This window comes from Heliangelus exortis, chromosome 11 (assembly GCF_036169615.1).
Source record: "Heliangelus exortis chromosome 11, bHelExo1.hap1, whole genome shotgun sequence".
Classification (NCBI taxonomy): domain Eukaryota; kingdom Metazoa; phylum Chordata; class Aves; order Apodiformes; family Trochilidae; genus Heliangelus; species Heliangelus exortis.
This window is the reverse complement of record NC_092432.1, coordinates 11,314,580-11,326,908: the sequence shown is the minus strand read 5'-3', so window position 1 is coordinate 11,326,908 and position 12,329 is coordinate 11,314,580. Positions and strand designations below refer to the sequence as shown.

General features: G+C 58.0%; 1 protein-coding gene across 2 annotated transcripts; it reads left to right on the top strand.

Moving 5' to 3' along the window:
• Nucleotides 1–214: 214 nt before the first annotated feature.
• On the top strand, nt 215–12,080 carry CSK (C-terminal Src kinase). 2 transcript variants are annotated; one of them, XM_071754561.1, is made up of 13 exons: nt 215–313; nt 5,680–5,759; nt 6,101–6,214; nt 7,287–7,399; nt 8,326–8,545; nt 8,934–9,027; nt 9,115–9,180; nt 9,324–9,423; nt 9,529–9,619; nt 10,133–10,206; nt 10,311–10,506; nt 10,689–10,775; nt 11,040–12,080. In XM_071754561.1, the coding sequence occupies exons 2-13, from the start codon at nt 5,745–5,747 to the stop codon at nt 11,220–11,222; spliced, it is 1,353 nt and encodes a 450-aa protein (XP_071610662.1). In that variant the 5' UTR covers nt 215–313; nt 5,680–5,744; the 3' UTR covers nt 11,223–12,080. The 2 variants fall into 2 exon arrangements, with proteins under 2 accessions (XP_071610662.1, XP_071610661.1); XM_071754560.1 differs by lacking the exon at nt 215–313 and adding an exon at nt 4,786–4,804.
• Nucleotides 12,081–12,329: the final 249 nt, after the last annotated feature.

Here is a 12,329-nt window from a genome sequence, read left to right as displayed (position 1 = left end):
GCCGCTCCGGTTCCGGGCTCCGCTCCCTCGCAGCAGGCCCCGCCGCCCCGGGCGCCCCCCGCGCCCCGAGCCCGGCCCGAGCTGGGCGGCGGACGCGCCGCCGCCCCCCTCCCCCGAGCCCTCTCCCCGCTCCTCGCCGCCCCGGGCCCGGCCCCACCGGGCGGCTGCTCCGGCGGCTCCGGCTTCCTCCGCCCCTTCCGCCACCCCCCCACCCCCCCGTACCCCCCCCCCGCCGGCCCAGCCGAGCCCGGAGGCCCCCGGCAGCGCCGCATGGAGCAGCCGGCGGCGGGCTGAGCCCCCGGCCCGCAGGGAGGTGAGTACCGGGAGTACCGGGGGTGGTCCCGCACCGGGACGCCGCTGCACGGGGAGGGAGGGAGGGTGGGGAGGAGAGGGGTGGCACACTCACACACACACACACGCACACACACACGCACATCGGGGTGGGGAGGGCTCGCCCAACCCCTCCACACCCCGCATCCCCCCGGGTTTGGGGCAGAGGCCCCCCCGCCGCGGGGGACGCGGGGCCGGGAGCGCGGCGGAGCTCAGACAATGGGGCCTGCGGGGCTGGGCCGGGGGATGCGGGGGGTCCGTCCGCCTCCAAACCTGCTGGGTGACCCCATCCTCCGCACGCACATCCCCTACCCCACCATCCCGAAGCGCCCTTCCCCAGGGACCCCCCTCGACACCCAGCATCCCTCCAGCTCCGCCCTGGGACCCCCGCAGCATCCTCTGCTGCGGGAGGAAGCGGGAGCTGTGGCCTCAGCCCTAAAGCCTCGGGGAGGGGGGGCTGCTCCCGGGCCCCCCCCTCCCTGCTCCATCCCCATCCCATACAAAGGCCGGGACAGGTTTGGTGCCGTCAGGCCGAGCCCCGAGTTGCTGGCGGGGTTTTTGAGGGCGGAAGGAGGGAGTTGGGTCCGGGCGTCAAAAGGGGCTGGCAGCGATTTTTTTTTAATTTTTTTTTTTTTTTTTTTTTTTTTTTTTTTTTTTTTTTGCGGTCAATAAGGCGTTGACGGGTTATTTATAGCCATGGCTGTTGCTCGTGGGTTTATTGAGAGCGAAAGGGGCTGTGCCATCGGGCAGAAAATAAAAGTATACTTAAAAAAAAATTAAATTAAAATCAAATGTGCAAGGGCCAGGGAGCGGGAGGAGGAGGGTGGCTGCTTTCCTCCCAGGACAGAAAGGGTCTCACCCTCCACGCTCCCATGGGATTTGTTCCCACTGCAGCCACGCAGGAGCAGTCAGTGAGATCTGTGGGAGCGTGGCAGAGAGATGCAGGAGGTTTTGGAGCATCCCCCTGGCCCCTCATCCCTCGTGGAGCATCAGTGGGATGATGGTGATGAAGTGAAACTTCTCAGTGGGGAGCAGCACTGGGTTAACCCCCGCCCCCAGGATGCTCTCCCTGTGAATTTGGTGTGCACTTTGCTTTCTGACTGTTGCCTCCCTCACCCCTCCCGAATTTTCAGTTTTGGATGGGTATTTAAAAAAAAAAAAAATGTTTTGAGTGCATCCTGGTGTGTCCCAAGCTCTTCTCCCCATCATGTGTGCATCCCCGGGGACTTCCTGACACTCTGGAAAGGGGGTGCCGGGGTGATTTGTGGGGTAGTGAGGGGGAAAAAAAAAAAAAAATCATCCTGATGAGGTTTTTTGTAGGCAAAAGAAGGACCAGAAAAAGCTTTCTGTGATGGGGAGGCTGGGAGCAGCATCTCTCCAGGCCTCCACCTGCCTCCCACTAACCCCCAGGAACCTTCTGTGGTTTGAAGAGCAACAGCTTCTTTTTTTTTCTTTTTAAAAGTTGAACAAAAACACAAAAACACCCTTCCAAAAATAGAAAGAAAGACCCCCACTCCTTTCTTCCCCCCAGTGGGGTGCCTGGGGGGGGAGCAGCAGTGAAACCCCTGCTGCCAGCACAGCCAGCTCAGTGCTGAGAGAAAGCAGGAAAGCTTTTTTTCTTTCAATGAGAGTGATCGTAGGTGTTACTTGTAATAACAGGAGATAAGATCTTTTGGAGAGAGAGCGAGGATGTTGTCTGTTTTGGGGTTGGGTTTTTTTCCTTTTATTGTTATTATTTGATTGATTTATTTATTAAGTTGAAAGAAACTGGGGCTGTTGAGCATCGGGAGATGTTTTGGGGAGGGTGAGATGGATGAGCAGAGCCAAGGGGGGATGCTCGCACTGATTCCCAATGGGAACAAAGCTTTCCCATCATCAGTGGCTAAAATTTATTTAGAATCGAGTTGTTCTTAGGGTCTGCTCCCCGTTTCCCTCTAGCTAGTTGGGTTTCAAATGGAAATGCAGCATCTTTCCTCCAACCCATGCTGTGCGGATGGTGCTTTTTGATCTGGGGGTCCCAAAATCCACCCCTGGGCGTGCTGGGTGGCAGGAGGAGGAAATGCTGGTGAGAAGAGGCTTCCCCTGGCTCATATTCCCAGTACCCTTTGGATTCTCAGGGTGTCAGAGGTATTTGTTGTCTCTGCCCTTCCCACCTTCCCCTCCAGGTTGAGGCTTCTCTCTTGGTTGTGGATCTGTGCTTCCCATAGGGAAATCCAGGAGCAGGGCTGGAAGGGATGTGGTGGGGACCAGCGTGTGTCCCAGCCCTTCTTGGGGTGGAGTGTTGGGCTGAGGTCCCTCACCGGGGTGCCTGGGCAGAGCATCTGGAAGGGCAGTGGGGCAGAGGATGGGGAAGACAGGGAAATGGTTTTGGGTGGAGAAAAGGCTGGTGGGTTCTCCATCTGCTCCCCTGAGACCCTCTTTTGTGGATGGGCAGTTTCCAGAGAGAGTGAAACCCTCAGAAGATAGTTAAGCCTGGCCCTGGGCTGTGCTGAATTGCTTGGGTGGCTCCCTGGGCATTTTGGTAATTATTATTTTATTCTTTTCAAGCTGACTTCTGCTGCTACGCATCACTCCCCCGGGGGAAGTGCCTCTGCTTGAGGAGAGAAGAGGTGATGCCGGTGGTTTCCTGGAGCTCTCTGTCACAGGGAATGCTGCTCTTAACCTCTGGATCCACCCAGGCATCACTGCCTCCTTCTCCCAGCCGGGCATCCCACAGGGGAGAGCTTGAAGAGCCAGTGCTGGGGCCGGGTGACAGCGGGTGACACGCTGGGCAGGAACTGCTGCCTGTCACATGAGGCCACCGCAGGCAGCCGTGCCTTCAGGGGGCTGGTTGGCAGCACTCCCAGAGCTGGGTGTTTTTGGGGTGGCAGGTGGTTTCCTCCTCCTCTTTGGGTAATCCTTGGTTTTGAGGCAGGAGTTTGGTGATGGTTTCAGAAAGTCAGGGTGCTGCTCGCCCTGTCACCCCGGGGTGTGCCGGGATATGGAAAGGGGCATTGGGAGCTCTGTGAATGGCAGTTCCTGGTGCTGTTAACCACCTCCCCCTCTAAAACTGATAAGCAAATTTCTGGTGCTGTATTTATAACAATGCCACCCCCCAGTGCCATGAATTTCCACCATCCAGGAAGGTAAAAAATTCCAGAACCGGCTGGAGTGTGTTGCTCTTGGTGGAGTTTGCTGAGACAGTTTCCTCTTTAAAAGAGTAGAAAAATACTCTCTATAAGGGCTCCAAGGCCCAGAGGCAGGCTATAAATTCTGTATCCTCTCTGCATTTATAAAATATAAATGCTGGTGACATTCCTGAGCTGCAGACCCAAACAACTGGCCTTTGGGATTGGGAAGATCTGGCTCCTGAACTCCGGGGATGGGTCCGTCCCTTCCAGGTGATATTCCCTGGCATCCTGATCCTGCCTGGTGGGCAAAGCTCAGCCAGGATATTCCATTTGGGATTGTGCCTGGGATGAAACCTCCATCCTGCTGCTTTTTCTCCTTTGTTTTTTTTTTTTTTGGTTTTTTTTTTGCAAGAGCAGCACTGGGGTGCCTGGCCAGTGGGAAAGGCTGACTCAGCACTTTGGGGGTGAGCAGCTACTTGAGCAACACCCAGGGCTGGTTGCTACTGGGTGTCCCACAGGGTGCTGGGAGGCAGAGGAACGGGGCCGAAAACCCCAGGAGTGAGAAATGCCTTCTGCACAGACCATTTCCCTTAATCTGGCTCCTTACGGACTTCAGCCAAATCCTGAGGCAGGGATTTGATTTATTCCCAGTTTTTCCTGGGCTGCATTTTGGACTGGGGGTCTTTGTACCCTTTTTCTTAAAATTTTTGCTTCACGCCAGGTGTAAATTCAGGATTTAACCAAAAAATCAGTGTGAAAAAAGGTGAGTTTGAGGTGGGGATATTTTGAGAGGATGCTCCCCAGTCCTTTACCTCCCTCCCTTGGGTCCCTGCCAACCTCTGTGGCACCATCCCTGGGTTTACAGTTGCCATCATGTCGGGCTCGGGTGCCATCTGAGAGGTTGCTCTTCCTCAACAGCCCCCGGCGTTGGCGGGGCAGAAAACCCAACCCGTCACACGAGGCCCAGACGCCGCGGTGATGGGTGTCACTGAAAACCCCAGCCCCTGGCTTTCGGTATCCAAACTCTGTCCTTAGGGTGAGCATCTGAGCTTCAGTTTCTCCTCTCCGATGCCCAAGAGAAGGCAATTGGTAGCACATCCCTGCTCTGGGGGAAGGTGAGGGAGGTGCTGGCAGCCTGAGGCCTTTTCCGGAGGGCTCCAGGCAGGGCTGCGGTGGCAGCGGGGCCGCGCTCGCATCCGCTTTCTTCCTCCCCACGGTTCTGCCCCTTATCTTCTTCCTCCTCCCATCTCTGCTGGCCTTGCCCCTCGTTTCAGTTCCTCCTTCCCAAAATATTTCGAGCTGCTGACATCGGGGCTGGGGAGCGGCGGCTGCCGAATTGATAGGATGGACCGAGCAATACTGGGGTGGGTTTTTTTTTTAGGGTGGGCAGGCAGGGATGGACCCCGCTGTCCAACCCCCTCCCCCCCAAGGCCCAAGAAAATGCTGGGTTTGGTGCTGGGGTTGCTGACTTCATCTCTTCAGAGCAGTGAGAATAAAGCCGGGTTTGTTCCCCTCCCACGCACCGGGGCAGGATGCGACCCAGCCCGGGGCCTGGGGACACTGCTGGGGGGGAGCACAGCACCCTGCATCCATCCCCCCGGGCTTCTGGAGCCAGCAGGAGCTCCTGGAACCCCGATGGGTTTTGTGCTGCAGGAAATAAATTTCTTTCTTTTCTGGGAAGCTCCCAGGGCTGGATGTTTCCACACGTGGGTCATCCGGCACCGTGGGAGAGCAGGGCTGGGGCTGCACAGCACTGGGGCTGCTGGGAAGGGACTGGGATTCTCGCCAAGGTGGGAGCCTGCTGCCTGGAGGTCCTGTTCCTCACCAGCCAGATCCCCTCGCCGCCCCGTGCCTCAGTTTCCCCCCGGGAGCGGGGCTGGCAGCCCCAGGAGATGGATGGGGGAGGCAGGGGGGATTTTGCAGTCCTATGTTTTCCGTTCTTTGCTCGATGCAGCTGCTGCACAGCACATCAAACTCTCTTCCTAAAAAGCCCTGTGTCTGCAAATCCCCCCATAATCTGGGTGAGCAGCTCCACACCCACCCAGTCCCCCACTGCCAGGGGGGTTGAGCAGACCCAGGGCTCCTGTGGATAGGCTTTTGGGTCGGGTTGGGGACATTTTGGAAGCGGTGCTTCAGACAAGAGCTCTTCCCCTTGTGATGGTGGAAAAGACACCCATGTGGCGTGTGGTGGCTGCTGCATCACCCTGACACAGCCCTCCCCACCATCCTTTCCCCCCAGGTCTCATGGTACCAAGTGAGGTGTCTCCCCTGTGAGAGTTGCTCTCCCCCCAACCTCCTGAGAAGATGTCAGGGATGCAGGTAAGTGCCAGGGGGGGAGGAGAGGCAGGGATGGAGCAGGCTCTCCAGCTTCTCCGTCCGCTTCCGAGGTGGTCCTAAGGCTGAGGAGGGACATGGGGACCCTTGTGGTGAGTTTGTGAGTGTCCCCCCACAGGGATGTGTTCCCTGACCCATCCCAGCTGAAAAAGGCCACCTGAGCTCCCAGAGCCTGCCAGAAACCTCCCAAATGACCACTGGTGACTCCCATTTGGGTTTGCATCAGAGGGGCAGGAGTGCCACGTGCCTGGGGGGTGTCCCTGTAGGTCAGTGTGGGGGTGACACGGCCAGCCAGGTTCTGACACTGTCCCCCTGTCCCCTGCCAGGCCGTTTGGCCATCTGGTACAGAATGTATTGCCAAGTACAACTTCCACGGTACCGCCGAGCAGGACCTGCCCTTCAGCAAAGGAGATGTCCTTACCATAGTGGCTGTCACCAAGGTAAGGACACTGCCACCCCACCCTCCTTCCTGGGCTGCTGCTGCCCGTGCCAGGAACATCCCAGCATCCCCATGCTGGTGGCATCCCCATGTCCCTCTGGAAGTCCCCTCCCAGGCAGCAGGGAATGGGGCCACACGCTCGGTTAATTAATTCCCAGCCTTGTTAGTTAAGGTTTCTCCAAAATGTAAAACTGTGCTGTGCCTCCTGGGAGGGGAGGAGAGGACGAGAGGCTCCTGGTCAGGGAGTGATGCTGTGTGTGGTGTGGGGGGAGAAAAAGAGAGAGACTGGAGGTTGGGGGGCTCTTGGGAGAGCTGGATCAGGAACAGCGTGGCCAGCAGGTCCAGGGAAGGGATTCTGCCCCTGTGCTCAGCCCTGGGGAGGCCACAGCTTGAGTCCTGTGTCCAGTTCTGGGCCCCTCAGCTCAGGAAGGAGATTGAGGTCCTGGAGCAGGTCCAGAGAAGAGCAAGGAGGCTGTGAAGGGATCCAGCACAAGTCCTGTGAGGAAGGGCTGAGGGAGCTGGGGGTGTTCAGGCTGGAGAAGAAGAGGCTCAGGGGAGACTTCATCACTCTCTACAACTCCCTGAAAGGAGGTTGGAGCCAGGAGGTGGTTGGGCTCTGCTCCCAGGCAGCTCTCGGTCAGACAAGAGGACATGGGCATATTTTTTCCTAATATCCAACCTAAGGTTTAGGTTGGATATTAGGAAGAAATTCTTTCCAGAGAGGACGATCAGGCATTGGAATGGGCTGCCCAGGGAGGGGGTGGATTCTCCATCCCTGGAGGTTTTTAAGAAGAGACTGAATGTGGCACTGAGTGGTCTGGGAAGCGCGGGGGGAGTGGATCAAGGGTTAGACTTGATGATCTCAGAGGTCTTTTCCAAGCCAGATAATTCTGTGGTCACAGTAGCCCCCACAGGGCCACCAGCATCACCACCCCCAACCTTTAGGATAGTCCCCTGCCCACTCCATCCTGCTGGCCAGGAAATGACAGGCAGCACTGGCAGGTTCCCTTGGTGAGATGCTGCCATCTCCAGGGGCTGCTGGGCCTGTCCTGACGTCCCCCTTGTCCCCTCAGGATCCCAACTGGTACAAGGCAAAGAACAAGGTGGGCCGGGAGGGCATCATCCCTGCTAACTACGTGCAGAAGAGGGAAGGAGTGAAGGCTGGGATCAAGCTCAGCCTCATGCCGTGAGTATTTGGAGGCAGCTGGGGCAGCCTAGAACTGGGTCCAGAACCCAGTGGGACCTCCTGTCCATGAGAAGCAAGATCCTACCCAGGGCTTGGCAAGGCTGAGAGGTAGAAAGGAGTTTGGGCTGTCCCAGCAGCTTTGGTTTGGGATCTGCTGGTGCTGGGGAAAGCTCTGAGCACCTTGGGAGCTGCCCACAGAGCTGGGAAGGTGCTGGGTGGTTGGGTGGCATTTTGAACTGGGTCCTCTTCCCAAATTTGTGGTTGGAAAGGCTGCTGGGGAAAAACAGAGGGGTTGGGACAGGGTCTGAATGGGAGAGATGGTAGATGGAAGGAGGGAGGGAGGGAAGGAAGGAGGGAGGGAAGGAGGAAGGGAGGGAGGGAGGAAGGAAGGAAAGGAAGGAAAGGAAGGAAAGGAAGGAAAGGAAGGAAAGGAAGGAAAGGAAGGAAAGGAAGGAAAGGAAGGAAGGAAGGAAGGAAGGAAGGAAGGAAGGAAGGAAGGAAGGAAGGAAGGAAGGAAGGAAGGAAGGAAGGAAGGAAGGAAGGAAGGAAGGAAGGAAGGAAGGAAGGAAGGAAGGAAGGAAGGAAGGAAGGAAGGAAGGAAGGAAGGAAGGAAGGAAGGAAGGAAGGAAGGAAGGAAGGAAGGAAGGAAGGAAGGAAGGAAGGAAGGAAGGAAGGAAGGGAGGAAGGGAGGGAGGGAGGGAGGGAGGGAGGGAGGGAGGGAGGGAGGGAGGGAGGGAGGGAGGGGTTGGTGTCTCTGCTTCATCGTCTGAGGAGCTGTATCCCATGGGAAGAGCCCTGCTGTGGGGTAGATGAGCATGGCAGGGAGGAGCACGGGAAGCTGCTCCACATCCCCATCACCCCAAGCCCAGGGGGATCCAACCCTCGGGCTCCCCAGCCCTTGACCTGCCCCCTGTGTCCTGTTGCAGGTGGTTTCACGGGAAGATCACGCGGGAGCAGGCGGAGAGGCTGCTGTACCCCCCCGAGACGGGGCTGTTCCTGGTGCGGGAGAGCACCAACTACCCCGGGGACTACACCCTCTGTGTCAGCTGTGAGGGGAAGGTGGAGCACTACCGCATCATCTACTCCTCCAGCAAGCTGAGCATCGACGAGGAGGTCTACTTCGAAAACCTCATGCAGCTGGTGGAGGTGAGATCTCAGGCCCCCGAGGGACCTGCCACCCCTCCTGTCCGTCCCCCTGTGCCCTGAGATTTGGGCTTGGGAACATCGGGTTCTGAGCCCTGGGCAGAGTGGGACCTTCCCTGCTATCCCTATGGGGCGGGGCTGCTGGGGACAGAGCCCCGAGGGGACACGGACACGGGAGGGAGGGGATGGTTGGCCGGGCAGGATGCGCGGGGGATGGGACCACCAGGCGGAGGGGTCCGGGACCACCCCCAGATCCCTGCTGGTCCCATCTGCGGCCTCGTGCTGCCACCTGGTGGGATCCCAGAGCCCGGCACCGCCTGGGCAGAGCCCCCCCCACCCCCTACCCCGCAGCAGCTCTGCCTCTCACCCCCTGAACTGATCCCCCCCCCAGCATTACACCACGGACGCGGATGGGCTCTGCACCCGCCTCATCAAACCCAAGGTGATGGAGGGGACGGTGGCAGCACAGGACGAATTCTCCCGCAGTGAGTGGCCGTGGCCCTTCCCCAGCTCCTTGGGGACAGACCCCGTCCCCCCAGCCACCCCTTACTCTCCCTTTCCCCCCCGTGCAGGTGGCTGGGCCCTCAACATGAAGGACCTCAAGTTGCTGCAGATCATTGGCAAAGGGGAATTCGGAGGTGAGCCCTGTGTCCCCAGGCCCCCTGTGGCTCTAAGGGGGGGGGGTGGGGGCTTCTCTGTAGCCCCCCCAGGGTGATGGTGGGGCCTGGGGAGACTGGGATGCTTCTCAGCCTTTGCCCTGCCCTTCTCTCCTGGCCTGCAGATGTGATGTTGGGGGATTACCGGGGCAACAAAGTCGCCGTGAAGTGCATTAAAAACGACGCCACAGCTCAAGCCTTCCTGGCGGAGGCGTCTGTCATGACGTGAGTGTCACCTCGCGTGGTGGGAGCGACAGAACAGGTCCTGCAGGGACCTCTGGGAGCCTTTTCTCCCCCAAACCCTGCCCTGACCCCTCCTGCACCCCGCAGGCAGCTCCGACACAGCAACCTGGTGCAGCTCCTGGGGGTGATAGTGGAAGAGAAGAGCGGCCTTTACATCGTCACTGAGTACATGGCCAAGGTGACACCCCCTCTGTGGCCACCTGCCCTCCCCCTCTGTGGCCACCTGCTGTCTCCCTCTGTGGCCACCTGCCCTCTCCCTCTATGGCCACCTACCTTCTCCCTCTGTGGCCACCTGCCCTCTCCCTTTGTGGCCACCTACCCTCTCCCTCTGTGGCCACCTGCCCTCTCCCTCTGTGACCACCTGCCCTCTCCCTCTGTGGCCACCTACCTTCTCCCTCTGTGGCCACCTACCTTCTCCCTCTGTGGCCACCTGCCCTCTCCCTTTGTGGCCACCTACCCTCTCCCTCTGTGGCCACCTACTCTCCCCCTCTGTGGCCACCTGCCCTCTCCCTCTGCCTCCCTTCCACCTCCCCTCCCACCAAAGGGTGCCGGGCCTTCACCCTGGGCCATCCCACCTTGGCTGACATCTCCCTGGGGTCACCCTCGCCTGGATGTTGTCCCCGAGTCCTTCCCCACGTGGGGAGGGGGCGGTGGGGGGGAATCTGCCCCTGATGGCTCCATCTCTCTGCAGGGCAGCCTCGTGGACTACCTGCGGTCGCGTGGGCGGTCGGTCCTTGGTGCAGATTGCCTGCTGAAGTTCTCCTTGTAAGTCTGGCAGGAGGACACCCCAGGGCTGGCCGTGCCCACCATCCCGACCTGCATCCGTCGGTGTTTTGGGGCTGATCCTCTTCTCCTCTCACCCCAACCAGAGATGTCTGTGAAGCCATGGAATACCTGGAAGCCAACAACTTTGTCCACCGGGACCTGGCTGCGAGGAACGTCCTGGTCTCGGAGGACAACATAGCAAAGGTCAGCGATTTTGGGTTGACCAAGGAAGCCTCCTCCACACAGGACACAGGGAAGCTGCCCGTGAAGTGGACAGCCCCAGAAGCACTTAGAGAAAAGGTGGGTGAGCAGAGTGGCTGTCCCCATGCTGTGGGAAAGGGGACACAGCCCAGGTGTGGGGCACATCCCCAAGGGGAGCCCCACTTCTTGTGGTTTGATCCTGAAAAGCCCTGAGGGTGGGGAAGACCCACTGCCCCCCACCCCTGGAGCCCGCTCCTGGAGCATCTCTTCTCCCTTTCCAGAAATTCTCCACCAAGTCGGACGTGTGGAGTTTCGGGATCCTCCTCTGGGAAATCTACTCCTTCGGGCGAGTGCCTTATCCGAGAATCGTAAGTCAGGAACCTCACTTACCTCGGGGCTGTTTTGGGGGGCAGCTCAGCCCCTTTTTAGTGGGCCGACCCACAGTGTGTCCCCTCCCCCCCATCCTAAAACCCACCCCCTGTCCTCCCAGCCCCTTTTTAATGGGCCAACCCACCGTGTGTCCCCTCCCCTCCATCCTAAAACCCACCCCCTGTCCTCCCAGCCCCTTTTTAGTGGGCCGACCCACCGTGTCTCCCCTCCACCCCTCCTTAACCCACCCCCTGTCCTCCCAGCCCCTGAAGGACGTGGTACCCCGGGTGGAGAAGGGCTATAAGATGGATGCTCCCGACGGATGCCCTGCCGTGGTCTACGAGGTGATGAAGAAGTGCTGGACCCTTGACCCCGGCCACCGGCCCTCCTTCCACCAGCTCCGGGAACAGCTAGTGCATATCAAAGAGAAGGAGCTCTACCTGTGAGGGGGGGGCTCCCCCCCACCCCAGCAGCCCCAGGGGACCCACGCTGAGGGGGCTTCTGGGCTGTGGGCAGCCCCCCTGCCCATCCCCAGCACCGGGAGCGGCTGGGAGGGAACCCCAGGGGTGTTTCCACCCCACCCAACCCCCCCTCAAAAAAAATCTCCCAGTTCACTTCCAAACTTCCGAATTTTTTTTTTTTTTTTCAAGTCAGGTTTTGGGGTTGTTTTTTGTTGTGGGGTTTTTTTGGGGGGGTTTTCTGGTGGTCTCCCAGGCTCTTTTTTTTTTTTTTTTTTTTAAGTTTTGGGTGTTGTTTTCTCAGTTTCTTGGGGGGGCGTTGTTTGTTGTTTTGTTTTGTTTTGTTGGTTGGTTGGTTTTTTTGTGGTTTATTTTTTTCTTGGTTGTTTTTTTTATTATTTCAAGCAGGGCCCAGCTGAGCACTGGGTGTTTTACAAAAAGTACGAATCTTATTTTTTAATGTAATGAAAAGAAGAAAAAAAAAAAAAAAAAAAAAAGGAGGAAAAAAAAAAAGAGAGAAAAGAAGGTTAATAAAAGAAGAATAATAATAAAATAAAGAAGCCAATGAAACGGACACACGGAGAGGAAACCCCCACGACAGAAGTGATGGTCACAGGGGAGACGCTGGACTCGCCGCCCGGTGGGGAGGGTGCAGCCACGGCCCCACCAGACGCTTTTTTTTATTATTATTTTGGGTTGTTTTGCTTTAAACTCGTTGCAAATGTTTGCATGCTGTCTCCAGAGGCCTTTTTTTCCAGTCCTGTCCAGTGCTTTATTCTCATGTAATGCTACCGACTGTGAGATTAAAACTGTAATAAACAGAAACCATTCCATACGGATGCGGCACATCCCGCCCCCTGTGTCACCAGCTCTGCTTCCATTGGAAGAGGGGGGGGACAACAACCTGGGGGGCCTGGGATCTCCTGCCAGGGGACAAAAATGGGGAACAGTCCCTCCTGTCTGTGTCACAGTGTCATTGGGATGAGCCTGCAGCCTACCCGTGAGAACTGGTGAGGTTGTGACAGTGATGAAGCTGGGGAGCACTTGGGACACTCCAATCCAAGCTGGGATTTAGCTGCTTGGTCCAGCTGGGGG

Excerpts from the sequence above, each read along its gene's own strand:
- CSK (XM_071754561.1), top strand. Across the intron at positions 6,215-7,286 it reads CCATAGTGGCTGTCACCAAG|GATCCCAACTGGTACAAGGC; the intron begins GTAAGGACACTG and ends TTGTCCCCTCAG. Across the intron at positions 10,776-11,039 it reads GAGTGCCTTATCCGAGAATC|CCCCTGAAGGACGTGGTACC; the intron begins GTAAGTCAGGAA and ends CTGTCCTCCCAG.